This window comes from Aquarana catesbeiana, linkage group LG02, assembly GCF_042186555.1.
Source record: "Aquarana catesbeiana isolate 2022-GZ linkage group LG02, ASM4218655v1, whole genome shotgun sequence".
In the NCBI taxonomy this organism is placed as follows: domain Eukaryota; kingdom Metazoa; phylum Chordata; class Amphibia; order Anura; family Ranidae; genus Aquarana; species Aquarana catesbeiana.
The window spans coordinates 776,471,901-776,485,086 of NC_133325.1; the positions used below are offsets into that span (position 1 = coordinate 776,471,901).

Consider the following 13,186-nt stretch of genomic DNA (forward strand, 5'->3'; position numbering starts at 1 on the left):
ACTTGAAGTCGCACAGATATGAACAGTACTCATTGGAAATCATGGGGGACGACTTGTTATGCAACTTTGAAGTCCCAAGTCGCAGGACAAGTTGCACAAGTGGAAATGGAGCCTAAAAAGTGAAAAAAAAGGTGACACGGTGGAAATAGGGGGGACTTTCATTTGGAACTGTCAAATCGCATGACAAATCGCACCGGTGGGAACCGGGGCTAAAAGTAACAATTTAGATATTTATGGATTTAGCAAACTGTCATTTTTTTTCTGAGTTACATCATTAAGGCTCGGTTTCCACTTGTGTGACTTGTCGTGCGACTTGGGACTGCAAAAGTCGCATGACAAGTCGTACACTATGATTTCCAATGAGTACTGTTCATATCTGTGCGACTTCAAGTTGCAGCGACTTTAAAGTACTCTCGTTACTACTTTTGGTGTTACTTTGATGCGACTTGAGGTCCATAGACCTAAAGATTACACAGGCATCGCTTCAAGTCTCATCAAAATCGCAGCAAAAAAATTGTAACAAAATTGCGCAACTTTTAGTGGAAGCCTAGGCTAAAAAGTGAAAAAAAAAAAAAAAGCGGCGTGTCGGATAGGAAGAGACGTCGGTAATAGAGAGGACTTTCATTTGGAACTGTCAAATCGCATGATGAATCGCATCATAACAATTTAAGATTTTATTTTTGGATTTAGCAACCTGTCCCTTTTTTTTTTTTAATGCGTTACATCATTAAAAAGTAAAAAAAAAAAAAAAGCGGCGTGTCGGATAGGAAGAGACAGTAAAAATAGGGAGGACTTTCATTTGGAACTGTCAAATCGCATGATGAATCGCACCGGTGTGAACCGGGGCTAAAAGTAATAATTTTATTTATGGATTTAGCAACCCGTCACTTTTTTTTTTTTTTCTACGTTTCATCATTAAAAAGTAAAAAAAAAAAAAAAAAAAGCAGCGTGTCGGAAGAGACGGTAGAAATAGGGAGGAAATTGGTGACATGCGTCCCCATGTATGGGCAGCTGAGCGGTGAGCGGTGCGTCTCCTCGGCTCACTGTTCTCAGTATCTGTTTAGATTTTGTGTCTATATTTAAACCCTGATTGCTTCCCCTCCCCTCCTTCCTCTCTCTCTCTCTCTCTCTCTCTCTCTCTCTCTCTCTCTCTCTCTCTCGGGTTCAGGTCTAGTTTGGTGGGGAGGGTCGCAGTCCTCGTATCTCAGCCCCGGGGACACCACGCCAAGGCTCAGAACGCCGAGTGACAGGCGAGGAGCGGAAGCTGGCAGCCAGCAAGAAGTTTTCAGAAGTTGCGCAGTTTTCTGCAGAAGTCTGACCGTGGCACAGCTCTGAACGTTCAGGAAATGGAGGTAACTGTTTTTTTTTTTTTATTTTTTATTATTGTATTAGATTTATTTTGCATTGTGTCGTGTTTTGCGCTTATTTGGCATTGGGCGCTGATGTCCGGTGCGACCTTTCTACCGGCGGTGCTCTGTACCTGGAGGTCACCACCACTGAGCTCCACCAATACAGATCACCACTCTGTCATGGTGACCAAGAGGCTTCCTTACTATGAGGTACCATCCAAAATCAGGAGCTAGATAATGACTTTATTGGGGTTTTCTTTTTTTTTCTTTTGTTTTGTGTTTTTTTTTCTTTTCTTTTTTTTGTTTTTTCTTTTGTTTTTTTCTTTTGGTTTTTTTTTTCGTTTTTTTTCTTTTCTTTTTTGTTTTATTTTGTTTTTTGTTTTTTTTTATTTTTTTTGTTTTTTTTTCTTTTCTTTTCTTTTTTTTTCTTTTTTGTTTTATTTTGTTTTTTTGTTTTTTTTTGTTTTGTGTTTTTTGTATTTTTGGGGGTTTTTTTTGTTGTTTTTTTTTTTGCTTCTCTGTTCGGTTATTTTTATTGAAAAGTATTTTTCTTACTTTGTGAGCACTGAACTTATTCTCTCTGGAGAAGAGACGCTTGAGAGGGGATATGATTTCAATATACAAATACTGTACTTGTGACCCCACAATAGGGATAAAACTTTTTCGTAGAAGGGAGTTTAACAAGACTCGTGGCCACTCATTAAAATTAGAAGAAAAGAGGTTTAACCTTAAACTATGTAGAGGGTTCTTTACTGTAAGAGCGGCAAGGATGTGGAATTCCCTTCCACAGGCGGTGGTCTCAGCGGGGAGCATCAATAGTTTCACAAAGCTATTAGAGAAGCACCTGAATGACCACAACATACAGGGATATACAATGTAATACTGACACATAATCACACACATAGGTTGGACTTGATGGACTTGTGTCTTTTTTCGACCTCACCTACTATGTAACTATGTAACAAAGAGAAACATAAGACAAAACCCAACAAATGACAACAAAACACAAACACCAACATAACCAAAGAAAAAAAAAAGCCAAGCCTCAGTTCACACTGGCGTAACTTGTCATGCGATTTGACAGTTCCAAATCAAAGTTGCACCCTAATGTTGGCAAATCTGTCCGGTTAATTTTATTAAAAAGTCTTTTTCTTACATAGAGAAACATAAGACAATACACAACAAACAAATGACAATAAAAACCATACAAACGCAAACGTAACCCAAAAAAAAAAAAAAAGCAACACACCGGTGTGACTTGTCATGCGATTTGACACTTCCAAATTGCATGACAATTCGCTCCCTATTGCCAACAATGGAAATGTTCAAATCAGTGCGACTCTGGCTTTGCTGTGCCGCTCCGATTCGAAAAAAAAAAAAGGTTCCTGCACTATTTTTGGCAATTTCAGGTGCGATTTGCATAGACATCTGTGGTGCGACCTGTCATGTGATCTAACAGTTCTAAAATGTCGCATGACAAGTCGTACCCTATTGTCAGCAATGGAACAATTCAAATTGGCACTGTGCCGCCACTGATTTAAAAAATAAGTTCATGCACAATTTTTTTGTGATTTCAGCTGCGACTTGCATAGACATCTTGTGCATGAAGTCGCACAGATGTCAGGCAAGTTGCCCCAGAAATCGCACTGACCTGCGGCTTTGAAATTGTGTGACTTCAAGTGAAGTCGCATGATTTTTAAAGTCTCATTGAGTGCGAATGACATTCACACTTGTGCGACTTCAAAATTGCGCGCTTTCCATTGTGACTTTACAGTGCGACTTGATGCGATGTCGATGCAACGTTAAGGCAATTTTCATGCGACTTTGGACGAGTGCAACTTTGGCTTTGACCATGTGACTGTAAGGGAGATTTAGTAAAACAGGAGGACTCGGAATCTGGTGCAGCCGTGCATGTCAGCCAATCAGCTTCTAACTTCATCTTGTTCAATTAAGCTTTTTCAATAATGTCCGGGTTCACACTAGTGCAATGCCAAACATCGCATGTGATTCGCACCGCATTGCTTTGTAGATCACATGCGATGTCTGTGCAATGCGAATTCAGCCATACAAACTGTATGGCTGAATTCATATCACATTCGCAGCAAACTCGCGCAGGACTCTTTTTTTTTTTTCCGCACCGGATTCGGATTGCATGCGGCAACCACGCCACAAACATCCCTATGCAACTACAGCGAGTTTTGAGATGCATTTTAGAAAGTGTTACTAGCCGAGAGGCAAGCGTTTTTGAATGCAACGAAAACGCATCAAAGATGCACCAAAAACGCGCCATTAATGCTATTAATGTATTCGGTGCGCTATCGTTTCTTTGCACGTCTTACTTAGAAAAACATGAGACAAAAATCCGTACACCAAACAAATTCCAATAACAGAAACATAAAAATTGATTTCACAGAAGAAGAAAGAAATCCGGTCTTTTGAGGTTCTCCGACCTACCTGTGTGTTGTAGGTGAGCGTCCCGGCAGGCATGGAAGCCAGAGACAGCCAGGCAGTTACCTTTTTCAGAAAGAGGATCGGTGACAGCTCTTGTGTTTGCCTCTAGGCCCTTTTCACACTTGTGCGACTTTTCCTGCGACTTGGGACCGCACAGTCGCATGACAAGTTGTACCCCATGATTTCCGAAGAGTGCCGTTCATATCACCGACTTCAAAGTAGTCCCTGTACTACTTTGGTCCGACTTTGATGCGAGTTGAGGTCACAGGCATTCCCTGAAATCACATCAAAATCGCGGCAAAATCCCAGGGCTTTCAAGTCGCGGCAGTGTGAAAAGGGCCTTAAAGTGATAATAAAGGCCAAAAAATAAAATAAAGAACAAACATGTCGTCCGCCGGTGCTCCTGGCTCCTCCATCCTGCCCATTGCCCCCCCGCAGCAAGCAGCTTGCAATGGGGGCACCCTAGTAGGCACGCTCCCGAGCCACTGCTATGTGTGTCAAACACAGAGCTGGGGCTCCGCCCCCTCTTTCTCCTCATTGGCTGTCTGGCTGTGATTGACAGCAGCGGGAGCCAATGGCTGCTGTCTCAGCCAATGAGGCGGGAGAGTCCCCCAGAGAGCCAAGGGTCTCGTGCACATCGCTGGATCGAGAGGGGGCTCAAGTAAGTGTTGGGGGGGGGGGGTGCTGCACTGAGAAAGTTTTTAACCTTCGTGTATAGAATGCCTTTAGAACCCCTTTAACTTCACTACCACACGTTACAATCTGATTGTACAATCTCCAACAAGGGTGCAGCCAGGCAGTGGCCTCCCTAATCGGTAACAGGTTGATTGGATAGTTTAGGTAGGCCCTCATTGATTGGATAGTATAGGTAGTCCCTCGTTGATTGGATAATTTAGATAGGCCCTCGTTGATTGGATAGTTTAGGTATGCCCTCATTGATTGGATAGTTTAGGTAGGCCCTCATTAACTGGATAGTTTAGATAGGCCCTCGTTGATTGGATAGTTTAGGTAGGTCCTCATTGATTGGATAGTTTAGGTAGGTCCTCATTGAATGGATAGTTTAGGTAGGTCCTCATTGAATGGATAGTTTAGGTAGGCCCTCGTTCATTGGATAGTTTAGGTAGGCCCTCATTGATTGGATAGTTTAGGTAGGCCCTCATTGATTGGATAGTTTAGGTAGGCCCTCGTTCATTGGATAGTTTAGGTAGGCCCTCGTTTATTGGATAGTTTAGGTAGGCCCTCATTAACTGGATAGTTTAGGTAGGCCCTCATTAACTAGATAGTTTAGGTAGGTCCTCATTGATTGGATAGTTTAGGTAGGCCCTCATTGATTGGATAGTTTAGGTAGGCCCTCATTGATTGGATAGTTTAGGTAGGTCCTCATTGAATGGATAGTTTAGGTAGGCCTTCATTGATTGGATAGTTTAGGTAGGTCCTCATTGATTGGATATTTTAGGTAGGTCCTCATTTGACATATTTTGGTGGATGCAATGCCGTTACCACCACACGTTACAATCTGATTGTACAATCTCCTTTGGAACGACCAACAGGAAGCAATGGGCTTCCTGATAACTTAGGTTGATTGGATAGTTTATGTCAGTCCTCCTTGTTTTGGCAGCTCTTAGGATCACCATACACATTACAATCTGACCATATCAACTTTGGATTTACCAAAACCATGTAATATAAGCACCATATCCAATCTAAAGGAGATTGTACAATCAGATTGCAATGTGTGTGGTAAGCTTAAAGCCGATTGTACAGTCAGATTGTAACATGTATGATGAGCCTACTTGCCACATATGCTACAATTGGATTGGATGATCTTCATTAGGCTTGCTATACATATTACAACTTGACAGTACAACCTTTGTACAATCAACTTTAGATTTACCAAGTCTATGTAAGGGTGACCACACACATTACAATCTGGTTGTACAATCGTCTTCGGATCTACCAGCAAGTATCTATTGCAAGGGCCTGCCTGATTGGATAGAAATGAACTGGATAGCTTAGGTATAGAGGGTATCCAATCAGAAAGACCCTTTGCACCACATAGTTGTTGGTAGATCTAAGTCCCTATTCACACTTGTGTGATTGTCATGCGACTTTGTACATCAAAGTCAAGCATGACAAATGGTTCTCCATGTTTTCCAATGATAACCATTCATATATGTGGGACTTAAAGTTGCAGCGACTTCATTCACTACTTTGGTCGGACTTTCATGCAACTTGAGTGTCATAGACTGCAATGTAAACCCTCAAAAGTCGCATGAAAGTCACACTTTGAATGTTATACATGCGACAGTTGTGCAACAGTTGTTCATAATCACTGGTCAAAGCCAAAGTCGCATCCAAGTCGCACCCATCCAAAGTTGCGTCTAAGATGCATCAAATTTGCGTTAAAGTTGCACAACTTTGGAGTCGTACAAGTGTGAATGGAGCCGTAGGCTCTGTTTCCACTAGTGCGACTTGTCATGCGACTTTGGACACATAAAGTCGCATGACAAGTCACGGCCCATTGATTTCAATGGCACCCGTTCCAATCTATGCGACTTAAAGTTGCAGCAACTTTAAAAAGGTGCCTGCACTACTTTTATGAGACTTTTGATGCGGCTTTGATCCAGAGAGTGTAAAGCTGGATCAAAGCTTCACTTAAAGTTGCATCAAAGTCGCACTCCAAACTTGCACTCTAAATCGCGCGACTTTGGGGTCCCAATAGTGGAAACGTAGACTAAAGGAGATTGTACAATCAGATTGTGACATGTATCTCTAAAGACACGATTGGAATTGCAGGCGCGCGATTCTGCCCGTGATTCCAGAATTGCGGCAAAACGCAAGGCACGCTTGCAATGCCATTACTTGTTAATAGCACCCCCATTCTTGGTGTGATTTTGCCACAATTAATTGCGCTGCAATTGCGGTAAAAATCTCAACGCGCAAAGCTTGCCACGCAAAAAAGGAGCAGGAGCTTCTTTTGAGCGACGGCGTTGTGTTTTTTTGCGATTTTGCTGCGATTGCAGCAGGATTTGTCACGGCAAAATCGCACCGCGATTGGGGTGCCATTAAAAAGTCATGGCAGCGCAGACGCACCCTGCGTTTTGGCCGAGATTTTGGAATCCCCACGATTGCGCCCACGCCTCCAATCGCCTAGGTGTGAATGGAGCCGTAATAAGGAGTGCAAATGAGTGCAAAGTGCTCCATATGGTCACATTGTATCCAGATCAGGGGAAGACGACGTGTGATTGGCTGAGTGCTCTTTGCAATGTTAGATAAAAGTAATAACTGCGGGGGGAAGGGTCGTCTTCTCAATGTACAGACTGTCATGTGATCAGGTTGATCATCGGAGGGTTAAATCTTCAGTATCTCCCCCATCTCCTCTTCCTTCCCCTGTGACCGCGTTTATTTTTTTCTTGCGACATCTGCAGCGTTTCATCACGCGGGTGCCTATTTGCTGCGAGCTGCGAAGTTTATAGGGGGCGATGCAAGGCGATAAGTCACGTTTTTCCTGTGGGGGGGGGGGTGGGATCCTGTTTGCACCGTTCAGTGGATATCCTTTGTAGAATGATGTATATATCGCAACACAGCGACCCAGCACTGGAAACGATGCGGGGCTGATGTGTGACGAGCCATAGAGGAGATAACGAACGCTCCAGAATGGCGTCAGATGGGCTCAGTACATACTGGCACTTGTGGATTACAGATGGCTGGGGGGGGGGGGGGTCTGCCATGCTCTATACCAGTGATGGCGAACCTTGGCACCCCTAGATGTTTAGGAACTACATTTCCCATGATGCTCTGGCACTCTACAGTGTAGTTGAGCATCATGGGAAATGTAGTTCCAAAACATCTGGAGTGCCAAGGTTCGCCGTCACTGCATGCTTTATAGTGTAACTGACGGCTAAACTTTTATTTTTTAGCTTTGGAAAGAGTGGAGAAGGGATTAGAACCCCTGTCAGGTTTTTATTGCTGTCTGTGCCCCCAGTTAGGGGGAGTCACCCTCTCTATGTGTCCTGCTTACCATTATCATTGAAAGTGAAAATAAAAGAAAATTCTACATTTTTGGTTGTCACCAGAACAGGAATAGAGGGGAAATCTTCCAATGGGGACACTAGTTCTGGCGACATCCAGGAGGGATTCGCTTCCTGTTTTGCATAGCTCCCAACTGTCCCGGTTTTTGAGGGACTGTCCCGGTTTTCGGGGGACTGTCCCGGATTTCGGGGGACTGTCCCGGATTTCGAGGGACTGTCCTTGATTTGGAACAAAGCTCCCTCTGTCCCTCTTTCCTCCTCATTTGTCCCTCATTTTGGTCTCATCTATATAGTTGTATATAAAATGCACTTTTTTATCTTTAAACCCTCTTTCACACTGAACACGGCTTTGAAATCGTGCAACTTCATCTGAAATCGCACGACTTCGGGTACGACTTGAAAAGACATCTGTGCGGCTTCATGCGCAGATGCCTACCGAAGTCGCAGCCAAAATCGTCAAAATCAGCAAAAAGCCTTGTCTGTATATAGTCTGTGCAGAGAGCAGAGATGTGGGAGGGGCCCAGCAGGAAACTACAGGAGGGGGCGGAGACAAGACCAGCCACCCTGCACAAGGAGAGAGAGCAGCAGTGAGCGGTCTGTAGTACAGGAAGTCTCACACTGGATGACTGCACAGATCTGGAAGAAATACACAAAGAACACCGAGATTCCAGAAAGAATACACATGATGAATGGATTTAGACCATATTTACTTATCCTGGAGTTCAGCTTTAACCTCTTGCCGACTGCATAACTTCGTTATACGGCAGCAGAGCGACTCTCCTGCATCGGATCTTGTACCTAGTACATGATCCAGCACTTCCGGGGTAGGGGGGCGCGCGCCCCACTGGTGCCGTGGCTGCGCTGTGACTTGACGCAGCATCAGCCAATCAGCGGGTGACAATAATAGATGTTCACCGGCACCCACTGATCGCCGAGGAGAGACACGGAACGGAGCTCTGCCTATGTAAACAAGGCAGATTCCCCCTTCTGACGGGGGTGGGGGGAGGGATGAATTTTGTGTCCCTGAAAAGCAGGGAATAAAATCCATCACTTCTCTTAGTAAAGCACCTCACATAGTGTACACACAAACACTGGCTAGGCACACAATTAACCCTTTGATCACCCTAGATGTTCAACCCCTTACCAGCCAGTGTCATTAGTACAGCATAATATTATCACTGATCACTGTATTAATGTCACTGGTTCCCACAAAGTGTCAGTTAGTGTCAGGCTGTCTGCCGCAATATCGCAGTCCCACTATAAGTCGCTGATCACCGCCATTACTAGCATAAAAAAATTAATAAATATCAATTCCAGTATATTTATCCCATGGTTTGTAGGCACTAAGACCCCTTTCACACTGGGACCAGGGCCGCGTCAGCGCTAAAGCGCCGCTCGTTTTAGCGGGTGCTTTAGCGCTGTTTAAGCTGGGCTTTTCGTCCAGTAGCGGGACACTTTTAACCCCAAAGAAGGGATTAAAAACGCCCGTGTTGCGGCGCTTCTGAAGCGCTTTTCAGGCATTTTGAAGCGCTGCCCATTCATTTCAATGGGCAGGGCATTTTGGGAGCGCTAAATACAAGCCCGCCCCAAAAATGCTGCTTGCACGACTTTTCCTAACGTCCCGCAAGCGCACCGCCCCAGTGTGAAAAGACACACGGAAATGAATGGGAGGCGGTTTTCAGGCGCTATTTAGAGGCCATTTCTAGTGCTAAAATGCCTGGAAACCGCCTTAGTGTGAAAGGGGTCTAAAACTTTTGCACAAACTAATCAATATACACTTATTGGGATTTTTCTTTTTTAACAAAAACATGTAGCAGAATACATAATGGCCTAAATTTATGAAGAAATTCGATTTTTAAAATGTTTTTATTGGATGTGTTTTATATCAGAAATTAAAAAATATTGTTTTTTTTCTTTTTTTTTTTCAAAATTGACGGCATTTTTTTTGTTTTTAGAGCAAAAAATAAAAACCGCAGAGGTGATCAAATGCCACCAAAAGAAAGCTCTATTTGTGGGAGAAAAAGGACATCAAATTCATCTCGGTACAGCGTCGCACAACCGCGCAATTGTCAGTTGTTTTTTTCATAATTTTTGGTCTTTTTATGTTTATATGACAACAAATAAAAAAATGCAAAGGTGATCAAATACCACCAAAAGAAAGCTCTATTCATAGGAAAAAATAATAGAAATTCTATTTGGGTGCAGCGTTGTATGACCGCGCAATTGTCAGTGAGAGTAACGCAGCGCTGTTTCGCAAAAACTGACCTGGTCATGAAGGGGGGGGGGGGTAAATCTTCTGGAGGTCAAGTGGTTAAAGCGGAGGAAGTACTTTTTTTTTTGTTTTTATAAAATAAAAAGTGATCTTGTTCTGCACTGAATGTTTCTTATGTCATACGTTGGCAGATCTATAGGTCGCCCCTCCTCCGCTCATCAGCGAACCCCTGCAGGGACTGCGTTGTGGTTGTGTTTTTCCTGTAGAAGTTCAGCACCTTGTCGGGTTGTTCTGTTTTTCGCGGCAATTTTTACTCTCAAACACCAGAAATAGCTCAGCATCCTGTAAGAACTGTGTACATGATGCAATAAGTTTTCAGCTGAAGACATGATCCCTATACCTTCCTCCTGTGTAAAGTGATGGGCTTATCTTTACTGTATGGGGATATTACCACAGGATTTTTAATGTTTTTTACATTTTTTTTTTAATTTTTGGTTTTATTAGAGCTACGGAGGGGTGGGGGGCGGCTCTGACTAAAGACAAATAATACCCTTACTATAGGTGTAGGCCATTTACATACCTCATGAAGCCTGACTGGAATACTCCCAACCCAGGACCTTTCTAAGTACTCCTGAGGCCTAGTCATCACAGCTCACCTCCACCATCACAGGAGTGAGCTCTTTCTCAGATTCAAACCCCCCTCACATGCTCTTTCTCTCCCCGGATGCAGTAGCTCTGAGCTCAGCATTTGAGAGCTCCCTCCTGTGATGGTGGAGGTGAGCAGTGATGACTAGGCCTCACTTAGCAACATCCTGGGAGTATTCCAGTCAGGCCTCATAAGGTGTGTAAATGGCCTACACACCTATAGCCAAGGGCTTTATTCAAATTTAGTCAGAGCTGCACAGTTTGTTTTTATCTACAGATGCCCCTTATAGGCATAGGCAGTTTTGTGTTAAAAGGTGAACTATCCCTTTAGGGACCAGGCCTATTTCTGACATTTGTTGTTTACAAGTTAAAATCAGTATTTTTTGCTAGAAAATTACCATATTTATCGGCGTATGACAGGCACCCCAATTTAAGAGGGAAGTTTCAGGGAAAAAAACTTTAAAAAAAAATAAACCACTTTGAAGCAAAATAATGGTCAGAGAATCAATGCAGCCTGATCTGTGCCCATCTGCAGTCTAATAAGTGCCCACCTGCAGTCTAATAAGTGCCCACCTGCAGTCTAATAAGTGCCCACCTGCAGTCTAATAAGTGCCTACCTGCAGTCTAATAAGTGCCCACCTGCAGTCTAATAAATGCCCATCTGCAGTCTAATAAATGCCCACCTGCAGTCTAATAAGTGCCCACCTGCAGTCTAATAAATGCCCATCTGCAGTCTAATAAGTGCCCATCTGCAGTCTAATAAATGCCCATCTGCAGTCTAATAAGTGCCCACCTGCAGTCTAATAAGTGCCCACCTGCAGTCTAATAAATGCCCACCTGCAGTCTAATAAGTGCCCACCTGCAGCCGAATAAGTGCCCACCTGCAGTCTAATAAGTGCCCACCTGCAGTCTAATAAGTGCCCATCTGCAGCCCAATAAGTGCCCACCTGCAGTCTAATCAGTGCCCACCTGCAGCATTGCTCTTCGCTGCAGCTTGATCAGTGTCCATCTGCAGCCTTGCCAAGGGGAAGGAGGGGACGAGCGCTGCCAAAATAGAGGCGGATCTCCTGTGTACTCGGCGTCACGCCCAGTCACGCCCAGTCCTGCCCAGTCCTGCCCCTTGGCCTGGATCCTATGATGGACATGACAAAAAATAGAAAAAAAGGGACACTCCTATGGCCACATCTGTATAAATTTTATGTCATAAGAAAAGAGAAGGGGGTTCAACAAGGACCCCCTGAGCAGACTTTAGAGGCACAACAAACCTGAGAAAGCATAATCAAAATAATATAATCAATTTTATTCAATATAAATACATACAATACAAAGACATTGACAAAAGATAGTAAAAAATCATCTATATGATCATAAGGTGTGTAAATGGCCTACACACCTATAGCCAAGGGCTTTATTCAAATTTAGTCAGAGCTGCACAGTTTGTTTTTATCTACAGATGCCCCTTATAGGCATAGGCAGTTTTGTGTTAAAAGGTGAACTATCCCTTTAGGGACCAGGCCTATTTCTGACATTTGTTGTTTACAAGTTAAAATCAGTATTTTTTGCTAGAAAATTACCATATTTATCGGCGTATGACACGCGCCGGCGTATAACACGCACCCCAATTTAATAGGGAAGTTTCAGGGAAAAAAACACTCCTATGGCCACATCTGTATAAATTTTATGTCATAAGAAAAGAGAAGGGGGTGACCCCCTGAGCAGACTTTAGAGGCACAACAAACCTGAGAAAGCATAATCAAAATAATATAATCAATTTTATTCAATATAAATACATACAATACAAAGACATTGACAAAAGATAGTAAAAAATCATCTATATAAAAAAATATACATGATACAGGCCCTGATGTGTCACATCATCGGCGCATGCGCACTGAGGAAAGGGCACAATTGTGGTGTTTCTATAGTGCCCGTGTCATCGGCTCCCGCTCAGGAGTGACGTCACGCGACTCTGGCCAGTAATAGAGCCTAATTACTATCGGGAAACTATGGCAAGGTGCTCCATCCTGCTTGAAAGGCATTGTTCCGTAACCTCACCAAACTGTTCTTGGATGGTTGGGAGAAGTTGCTCTCGGAGGATGTTTTTGTACCATTCTTTATTCATGGCTGTGTTCTTAGGCAAAATTGTGAGTGAGCCCACTCCCTTGGCTGAGAAGCAACCCCACACATGAATGGTCTCAGTATGCTTTACTGTTGGCATGACACAGGACTGATGATAGCGTTCACCTATTCTTCTCCGGACAAATTTTTCTACAGATGCCCCAAACAATCGGAAAGAGGATTTATCAGAGAGAACAAGTCCAATCCCTGTACCTTTTTACAGAATATCAGTCTGTCCCTGATGTTTTTCCTGGAGAGAAGTGGCTTCTTTGCTGCCCCTCTTCACACCAGGCCATCCTCCAAAAGTCTTCTCCACACTTTGCGTGCTGATGGACTCACACCTTCCTGCTGCCATTCCTGAACAAGCTCTGCACTGTTGG

The 13,186-nt window shown here is 43.5% G+C and overlaps 1 protein-coding gene across 1 annotated transcript in view; it reads left to right on the forward strand.

The window, feature by feature from the left end:
* The first annotated feature begins 970 nt into the window (after window positions 1-970).
* RCSD1 (RCSD domain containing 1) overlaps window positions 971-13,186 on the forward strand; it is a 101,690-nt gene continuing 89,474 nt past the window's right edge. The window contains exon 1 of the mRNA XM_073617380.1: window positions 971-1,352. Within this exon, the coding sequence (XP_073473481.1) occupies window positions 1,347-1,352 (6 nt within the window). The 5' untranslated portion in view covers window positions 971-1,346. The remainder of the gene's footprint in view (window positions 1,353-13,186) is intronic.